The sequence below is a fragment of the Salvelinus fontinalis genome, unplaced genomic scaffold, assembly GCF_029448725.1.
Source record: "Salvelinus fontinalis isolate EN_2023a unplaced genomic scaffold, ASM2944872v1 scaffold_1919, whole genome shotgun sequence".
Lineage (NCBI taxonomy): Eukaryota > Metazoa > Chordata > Actinopteri > Salmoniformes > Salmonidae > Salvelinus > Salvelinus fontinalis.
The window spans coordinates 1-9627 of record NW_026602128.1 but is presented as its reverse complement, the minus strand read 5'-3'; the positions used below and the strand labels follow the sequence as shown (position 1 = coordinate 9627).

Here is a 9627-nt window from a genome sequence, read left to right as displayed (position 1 = left end):
GGCTGTGTGTTAGACTCTCTCCTCTCCTCCTATAGAGTTGGGTCAGGGCTGTGTGTTAGTCTCTCTCCTCTCCTCCTATAGAGTTGGGTCAGGGCTGTGTGTTAGTCTCTCTCCTCTCCTCCTATAGAGTTGGGTCAGGGGAGGCTGTGTGTTAGTCTCTCTCCTCTCCTCCTATAGAGTTGGGTCAGGGCTGTGTGTTAGTCTCTCTCCTCTCCTCCTATAGAGTTGGGTCAGGGCTGTGTGTTAGTCTCTCTCCTCTCCTCCTATAGAGTTGGGTCAGGGCTGTGTGTTAGTCTCTCTCCTCTCCTCCTATAGAGTTGGGTCAGGGCTGTGTGTTAGTCTCTCTCCTCTCCTCCTATAGAGTTGGGTCAGGGCTGTGTGTTAGTCTCTCTCCTCTCCTCCTATAGAGTTGGGTCAGGGGGGTGTGTTAGTCTCTCTCCTCTCCTCCTATAGAGTTGGGTCAGGGCTGTGTGTTAGTCTCTCTCCTCTCCTCCTATAGAGTTGGGTCAGGGCTGTGTGTTAGTCTCTCTCCTCTCCTCCTATAGAGTTGGGTCAGGGCTGTGTGTTAGTCTCTCTCCTCTCCTCCTATAGAGTTGGGTCAGGGCTGTGTGTTAGACTCTCTCCTCTCCTCCTATAGAGTTGGGTCAGGGCTGTGTGTTAGTCTCTCTCCTCTCCTCCTATAGAGTTGGGTCAGGGCTGTGTGTTAGTCTCTCTCCTCTCCTCCTATAGAGTTGGGTCAGGGCTGTGTGTTAGTCTCTCTCCTCTCCTCCTATAGAGTTGGGTCAGGGCTGTGTGTTAGTCTCTCTCCTCTCCTCCTATAGAGTTGGGTCAGGGCTGTGTGTTAGTCTCTCTCCTCTCCTCCTATAGAGTTGGGTCAGGGCTGTGTGTTAGTCTCTCTCCTCTCCTCCTATAGAGTTGGGTCAGGGCTGTGTGTTAGTCTCTCTCCTCTCCTCCTATAGAGTTGGGTCAGGGCTGTGTGTTAGTCTCTCTCCTCTCCTCCTATAGAGTTGGGTCAGGGCTGTGTGTTAGTCTCTCTCCTCTCCTCCTATAGAGTTGGGTCAGGGCTGTGTGTTAGTCTCTCTCCTCTCCTCCTATAGAGTTGGGTCAGGGCTGTGTGTTAGTCTCTCTCCTCTCCTCCTATAGAGTTGGGTCAGGGCTGTGTGTTAGTCTCTCTCCTCTCCTCCTATAGAGTTGGGTCAGGGCTGTGTGTTAGTCTCTCTCCTCTCCTCCTATAGAGTTGGGTCAGGGCTGTGTGTTAGTCTCTCTCCTCTCCTCCTATAGAGTTGGGTCAGGGCTGTGTGTTAGTCTCTCTCCTCTCCTCCTATAGAGTTGGGTCAGGGCTGTGTGTTAGTCTCTCTCCTCTCCTCCTATAGAGTTGGGTCAGGGCTGTGTGTTAGTCTCTCTCCTCTCCTCCTATAGAGTTGGGTCAGGGCTGTGTGTTAGTCTCTCTCCTCTCCTCCTATAGAGTTGGGTCAGGGCTGTGTGTTAGTCTCTCTCCTCTCCTCCTATAGAGTTGGGTCAGGGCTGTGTGTTAGTCTCTCTCCTCTCCTCCTATAGAGTTGGGTCAGGGCTGTGTGTTAGTCTCTCTCCTCTCCTCCTATAGAGTTGGGTCAGGGCTGTGTGTTAGTCTCTCTCCTCTCCTCCTATAGAGTTGGGTCAGGGCTGTGTGTTAGTCTCTCTCCTCTCCTCCTATAGAGTTGGGTCAGGGCTGTGTGTTAGTCTCTCTCCTCTCCTCCTATAGAGTTGGGTCAGGGCTGTGTGTTAGTCTCTCTCCTCTCCTCCTATAGAGTTGGGTCAGGGCTGTGTGTTAGTCTCTCTCCTCTCCTCCTATAGAGTTGGGTCAGGGCTGTGTGTTAGTCTCTCTCCTCTCCTCCTATAGAGTTGGGTCAGGGCTGTGTGTTAGCTCTCTCCTCCTATAGAGTTGGGTCAGGGCTGTGTGTTAGCTCTCTCCTCTCCTCCTATAGAGTTGGGTCAGGGCTGTGTGTTAGTCTCTCTCCTCTCCTCCTATAGAGTTGGGTCAGGGCTGTGTGTTAGTCTCTCTCCTCTCCTCCTATAGAGTTGGGTCAGGGCTGTGTGTTAGTCTCTCTCCTCTCCTCCTATAGAGTTGGGTCAGGGCTGTGTGTTAGTCTCTCTCCTCTCCTCCTATAGAGTTGGGTCAGGGCTGTGTGTTAGTCTCTCTCCTCTCCTCCTATAGAGTTGGGTCAGGGCTGTGTGTTAGTCTCTCTCCTCTCCTCCTATAGAGTTGGGTCAGGGCTGTGTGTTAGTCTCTCTCCTCTCCTCCTATAGAGTTGGGTCAGGGCTGTGTGTTAGTCTCTCTCCTCTCCTCCTATAGAGTTGGGTCAGGGCTGTGTGTTAGTCTCTCTCCTCTCCTCCTATAGAGTTGGGTCAGGGCTGTGTGTTAGTCTCTCTCCTCTCCTCCTATAGAGTTGGGTCAGGGCTGTGTGTTAGTCTCTCTCCTCTCCTCCTATAGAGTTGGGTCAGGGCTGTGTGTTAGTCTCTCTCCTCTCCTCCTATAGAGTTGGGTCAGGGCTGTGTGTTAGTCTCTCTCCTCTCCTCCTATAGAGTTGGGTCAGGGCTGTGTGTTAGTCTCTCTCCTCTCCTCCTATAGAGTTGGGTCAGGGCTGTGTGTTAGACTCTCTCCTCTCCTCCTATAGAGTTGGTTCAGTGCTGTGTGTTAGTCTCTCTCCTCTCCTCCTATAGAGTTGGGTCAGGGCTGTGTGTTAGTCTCTCTCCTCTCCTCCTATAGAGTTGGGTCAGGGCTGTGTGTTAGTCTCTCTCCTCTCCTCCTATAGAGTTGGGTCAGGGCTGTGTGTTAGTCTCTCTCCTCTCCTCCTATAGAGTTGGGTCAGGGCTGTGTGTTAGTCTCTCTCCTCTCCTCCTATAGAGTTGGGTCAGGGCTGTGTGTTAGTCTCTCTCCTCTCCTCCTATAGAGTTGGGTCAGGGCTGTGTGTTAGACTCTCTCCTCTCCTCCTATAGAGTTGGGTCAGGGCTGTGTGTTAGTCTCTCTCCTCTCCTCCTATAGAGTTGGGTCAGGGCTGTGTGTTAGTCTCTCTCCTCTCCTCCTATAGAGTTGGGTCAGGGCTGTGTGTTAGTCTCTCTCCTCTCCTCCTATAGAGTTGGGTCAGGGCTGTGTGTTAGTCTCTCTCCTCTCCTCCTATAGAGTTGGGTCAGGGCTGTGTGTTAGTCTCTCTCCTCTCCTCCTATAGAGTTGGGTCAGGGCTGTGTGTTAGACTCTCTCCTCTCCTCCTATAGAGTTGGGTCAGGGCTGTGTGTTAGTCTCTCTCCTCTCCTCCTATAGAGTTGGGTCAGGGCTGTGTGTTAGACTCTCTCCTCTCCTCCTATAGAGTTGGGTCAGGGCTGTGTGTTAGTCTCTCTCCTCTCCTCCTATAGAGTTGGGTCAGGGTGAAGGCTGTGTGTTAGTCTCTCTCCTCTCCTCCTATAGAGTTGGGTCAGGGCTGTGTGTTAGTCTCTCTCCTCTCCTCCTATAGAGTTGGGTCAGGGCTGTGTGTTAGTCTCTCTCCTCTCCTCCTATAGAGTTGGGTCAGGGCTGTGTGTTAGTCTCTCTCCTCTCCTCCTATAGAGTTGGGTCAGGGCTGTGTGTTAGTCTCTCCCCTCTCCTCCTATAGAGTTGGGTCAGGGCTGTGTGTTAGTCTCTCTCCTCTCCTCCTATAGAGTTGGGTCAGGGCTGTGTGTTAGTCTCTCTCCTCTCCTCCTATAGAGTTGGGTCAGGGCTGTGTGTTAGTCTCTCTCCTCTCCTCCTATAGAGTTGGGTCAGGGCTGTGTGTTAGTCTCTCTCTCCTCCTATAGAGTTGGGTCAGGGCTGTGTGTTAGTCTCTCTCCTCTCCTCCTATAGAGTTGGGTCAGGGCTGTGTGTTAGTCTCTCTCCTCTCCTCCTATAGAGTTGGGTCAGGGCTGTGTGTTAGTCTCTCTCCTCTCCTCCTAGAGAGTTGGGTCAGGGCTGTGTGTTAGTCTCTCTCCTCTCCTCCTATAGAGTTGGGTCAAGGCTGTGTGTTAGACTCTCTCCTCTCCTCCTATAGAGTTGGGTCAGGGCTGTGTGTTAGACTCTCTCCTCTCCTCCTATAGAGTTGGGTCAGGGCTGTGTGTTAGTCTCTCTCCTCTCCTCCTATAGAGTTGGGTCAGGGCTGTGTGTTAGTCTCTCTCCTCTCCTCCTATAGAGTTGGGTCAGGGCTGTGTGTTAGTCTCTCTCCTCTCCTCCTATAGAGTTGGGTCAGGGCTGTGTGTTAGTCTCTCTCCTCTCCTCCTATAGAGTTGAGTCAGGGCTGTGTGTTAGTCTCTCCCCTCTCCTCCTATAGAGTTGGGTCAGGGCTGTGTGTTAGTCTCTCTCCTCTCCTCCTATAGAGTTGGGTCAGGGTGAAGGCTGTGTGTTAGTCTCTCTCCTCTCCTCCTATAGAGTTGGGTCAGGGCTGTGTGTTAGTCTCTCTCCTCTCCTCCTATAGAGTTGGGTCAGGGCTGTGTGTTAGACTCTCTCCTCTCCTCCTATAGAGTTGGGTCAGGGCTGTGTGTTAGTCTCTCTCCTCTCCTCCTATAGAGTTGGGTCAGGGCTGTGTGTTAGTCTCTCTCCTCTCCTCCTATAGAGTTGGGTCAGGGCTGTGTGTTAGTCTCTCTCCTCTCCTCCTATAGAGTTGGGTCAGGGCTGTGTGTTAGTCTCTCTCCTCTCCTCCTATAGAGTTGGGTCAGGGCTGTGTGTTAGTCTCTCTCCTCTCCTCCTATAGAGTTGGGTCAGGGCTGTGTGTTAGACTCTCTCCTCCTATAGAGTTGGGTCAGGGCTGTGTGTTAGACTCTCTCCTCTCCTCCTATAGAGTTGGGTCAGGGCTGTGTGTTAGTCTCTCTCCTCTCCTCCTATAGAGTTGGGTCAGGGCTGTGTGTTAGTCTCTCTCCTCTCCTCCTATAGAGTTGGGTCAGGGCTGTGTGTTAGTCTCTCTCCTCTCCTCCTATAGAGTTGGGTCAGGGTGAAGGCTGTGTGTTAGTCTCTCTCCTCTCCTCCTATAGAGTTGGGTCAGGGCTGTGTGTTAGACTCTCTCCTCTCCTCCTATAGAGTTGGGTCAGGGCTGTGTGTTAGTCTCTCTCCTCTCCTCCTATAGAGTTGGGTCAGGGCTGTGTGTTAGTCTCTCTCCTCTCCTCCTATAGAGTTGGGTCAGGGCTGTGTGTTAGACTCTCTCCTCTCCTCCTATAGAGTTGGGTCAGGGCTGTGTGTTAGTCTCTCTCCTCTCCTCCTATAGAGTTGGGTCAGGGCTGTGTGTTAGTCTCTCTCCTCTCCTCCTATAGAGTTGGGTCAGGGCTGTGTGTTAGTCTCTCTCCTCTCCTCCTATAGAGTTGGGTCAGGGCTGTGTGTTAGTCTCTCTCCTCTCCTCCTATAGAGTTGGGTCAGGGCTGTGTGTTAGACTCTCTCCTCTCCTCCTATAGAGTTGGGTCAGGGCTGTGTGTTAGTCTCTCTCCTCTCCTCCTATAGAGTTGGGTCAGGGCTGTGTGTTAGACTCTCTCCTCTCCTCCTATAGAGTTGGGTCAGGGCTGTGTGTTAGTCTCTCTCCTCTCCTCCTATAGAGTTGGATCAGGGCTGTGTGTTAGTCTCTCTCCTCTCCTCCTATAGAGTTGGATCAGGGCTGTGTGTTAGTCTCTCTCCTCTCCTCCCATAGAGTTGGGTCAGGGCTGTGTGTTAGTCTCTCTCCTCTCCTCCTATAGAGTTGGGTCAGGGCTGTGTGTTAGTCTCTCTCCTCTCCTCCTATAGAGTTGGGTCAGGGCTGTGTGTTAGTCTCTCTCCTCTCCTCCCATAGAGTTGGGTCAGGGCTGTGTGTTAGTCTCTCTCCTCTCCTCCTATAGAGTTGGGTCAGGGCTGTGTGTTAGTCTCTCTCCTCTCCTCCTATAGAGTTGGGTCAGGGCTGTGTGTTAGTCTCTCTCCTCTCCTCCTATAGAGTTGGGTCAGGGCTGTGTGTTAGTCTCTCTCCTCTCCTCCTATAGAGTTGGGTCAGGGCTGTGTGTTAGTCTCTCTCCTCTCCTCCTATAGAGTTGGGTCAGGGTGAAGGCTGTGTGTTAGTCTCTCTCCTCTCCTCCTATAGAGTTGGGTCAGGGCTGTGTGTTAGTCTCTCTCCTCTCCTCCTATAGAGTTGGGTCAGGGCTGTGTGTTAGTCTCTCTCCTCTCCTCCTATAGAGTTGGGTCAGGGCTGTGTGTTAGACTCTCTCCTCTCCTCCTATAGAGTTGGGTCAGGGCTGTGTGTTAGTCTCTCTCCTATAGAGTTATTAAACTATAGGGGTGTGTGTACCGTGTCCCTAGGTGTGTACGTGGGTCAGGGTGAAGGCTGTGATGTGGTACGGAGTCGTACCCCTGCGGAGGCGGGGATTAGACGTGACGTGCGGTCCCTGGCACGGAGGGCGAACAGCGAGGACAGTATTGAGGTCATCAGCACCTCAGACTCCATCTTCCCCGACGATCTCATCTTCACCGCCATCACAGAGGAGGAGCCTGAGGAGCATGGAATCATGGGTAGTGTAATCCAGGAAGAGGAGGATGAGGAGGCAGCAGGTGAGGACACGCCCATTCAGCAGCACAGCACCCTGGGGATTGTAGTTCACGAGGAGGCGGCGCACACTCGGCCCCAGGGAATCATGGGTAATATAGTCCAGACGGAGGGAGAGGAGGAGCTAGAGGACACTCCCACTCGGCCGCACAGCACCCTGGGTATTGAACTCCAGGAATTGGAGGAGGAGAAGCCAGAGAGATGGGACACTCCGGCCCCCACGTCTGAGCCCCAGGGAACTCTGGGTAAGACTGTCTGTTTGTCCTCTTCAATAATAATAATTGTGACATATTCCAGATGCTTTTATTCCAAGGTGTTTTACCGTGTATTATCTGTTTTCTCTCTTAAAAACTGATTTAGTTTCTGTCTGTCTCCAGTCCACCAGGTGTCAGTAGAGTGCTCCTCCCAGCAGTACGAGGGTCACCATGCCGACGCGGAGGTCAGAGGTCAGGCTGGGCATGATAGCGAGCGAGTGGTTCCTGACCTCCAGGTGAACTTTTCTATCCCCCTGAGGTTAGACGTTAGAGGTCAGGGGTCAGGGGGCCGGCGGTTGCTAGGCGACACCCCTTACAGGCTGAGCGTCGACGAGGCGTCAGACTGTATGAGCTACGACAGCACCTCTTCCTCTCTGCCCCCCACACGTCTCCACGGCAACCGCAGCGCTAGTAACCCGCGACGACATCAGCACCAGAGGAGGAAGGCGGGTCTTGGAGCCCTCAGGTTCCTGCGGCAGAATTCTTTCTCCCAGAATGCCGTGTTCTGCCTGCTGAGCGGCCGGCCGCTGGTGGTGATTGGTGGAGAGGAGGGTTCCGTGAGGAGGACGGTCGCTGCCCTGTCGCTCTACCTGCCGTCACCTGGTCGCTATGGAGATGCTGTGCAGCCCTACCTGGCCACGCCTCTTCAGCTGACAGACCTGCTCACCTGGAGACTCATCGGAATCCACAGGTAAAAACAGAGCATCAAAACCCTGATGCATCATGGGTAAATTGTGACTGACTGAGCTACAAATGATATTGAGTAGTGATTTATGAGGCCTGTATAGTCTGCTGTAATGTTGACTGTCCCAATTAGTTACCCTGCCCACTGTCTCCTATCCAAGTTCTCAAACAGGTATTTCCAAACTGGGGTACGTGCAATGCCATCGGGGTACGCCAAATAAAAATGTAATTCACATTTTTTTTAAACAGTCCATTTATATTTTCCACCGAGGCTATACATTTGGGTGAGTTTTTTTCCTCTTACCTGAGTCGCCTCGTTTCACCGCCAAAAATAAAATTAAACCATCTAGTGTTCAGCGAAATAACAACACAAAGTCAAATACAGGAAGCCTCGTCAAATAATTAACATCCAATCACATTAACCGTTACTCTCTCGCGGGAATTCCACTAAACGGTCCGTATGTAGCCAAACGCCTCCCGGGTGGCGCAGTGGTCTAGGGCACTGCATCGCAGTGCTAGTGTCGTGGAAAATCATCTCAGAAATATAACGCTTTATCAGAACTTGTAAATTCAATCATGCTCTTTATTACAATTGTACAGCCATCTGGAATGTCCGCGGAACCCCCCCCTCAGAAGTCCAGTCCTTTATATTTATACCCACATAGTATTGTCCGTCCCCTATGACGTCATTCCCCACCATCTGCCTTCAATCAGTTTATCATGGTGGCCGGACCCTCCCTTTACCACTAAATCAATGCACTCTTTGTGCCCCCCCCCCTCTCTAGGGCATCCAATTGCTTATAGGCGTCTATGTGTCTGGTCAGTTTCACTCAAATGGAATCAGCAGACTATGTGTTTCTTGTTCATTAGTGTCCAGCCATCTCAGGCATATTTCTCTGGTATGTATGCTTTTCTAGTGGAATGAGTAGACTATATTTCTAGTGGGTCTAAGTGCCCTAAACACATATTTCTCTGACATGTGTATCTCTTTAAAGAATCAGCAGACTGTGTGTCTAGTGTCCAATTTCTTTAAGCGCCTATCTGTCTGACAGCATAATGGAGAATCTACAAGGGTCAAAGGATCAGAGGGCCAGAACGTCCCCCAGTAGACCTCCATCACCACGGTCCCATGACCCATGTCAACATGTGGTTCGCTACCACCACACCATCTGCCAATCTTCGGTTTCCTGTATTTACCAGAATGGCAAACACACTCACATCTGCCTTCTTATACTATTTACCTATCTATTGTTTAATAGTGTGATATCTACCTACATATGTCACTTACTCCTACATAATCCCTCCTCTTGAGGGTAAATAACCTCAAAAACCATATTAAAAATGACATATAGAGAGTAGATATCAATACCAACAATTGACTAAAACATTATCAAAATAAAGCTTACAAATCACTTGTACCAAACATCTCCAATACATAAACACAGACAGGAAGAAAAGATCCAATTGAAACATAATATTCTTACAAAACCCAACTAGACCAAACATCTCCAATTAATAACATAAAATAGGAATGAAAGATCTAGTTAAAATAAAAAATACTAATAATCAACCATTATATTTTGATGAAGCAATGAGCATGTAGTATGAATCCCTGCCTGAGGTTACAAAGAACACAAAGCATTAGGCAAAATAGATATGCTAAAACCCCTTTACATAAGACCACAGTCCTCATCCTTACATATAAGACAATCTCTTCTTTGACACTTTGACAGAAAAAAGGTTCTAGGTGATGATAATGACCATCCTCATGAATTTTTGTACACCACTTGCAATTGTGACGCAAATGACACTTTTTGTGGACATGTATGAGTAAACATTAATCTGAACTGGGTAATTGAACATATACATGGAAACCATGACACGTATGACCCCCCCTCCCCCACCCCCAATCACTTCATAGAGACAGTTACAGTTACCAAAGGGGCAGTCAAGAGGTCCTCCAACCGCATTGCAAGGCTTTCCATACTTATTGGTATAATTGCCTGGACTTCCCACTTTCTTAACGCTAGATCCAACCAAATTCATACATGAGAGTCTAAACACTTTCATTACATTTTCATCATCATTAGCCTTTACTTCTGCTCATAATCCTTTGAATTTGGCCATAGCAATATTGTGAATAAAGGTGCAACAGT

General features: G+C 50.1%; 1 protein-coding gene across 1 annotated transcript; it reads left to right on the top strand.

Annotated features, from left to right (window-relative positions):
• Nucleotides 1-6181: 6181 nt before the first annotated feature.
• Nucleotides 6182-8871, top strand: LOC129850301 (uncharacterized; the record flags this gene model as incomplete). Its single annotated transcript, XM_055916764.1, has 2 exons — nt 6182-6778; nt 6911-8871. Coding segments are annotated over 2 exons (1169 nt in total), but the record flags the coding sequence as incomplete, so codon positions are not given.
• Nucleotides 8872-9627: the final 756 nt, after the last annotated feature.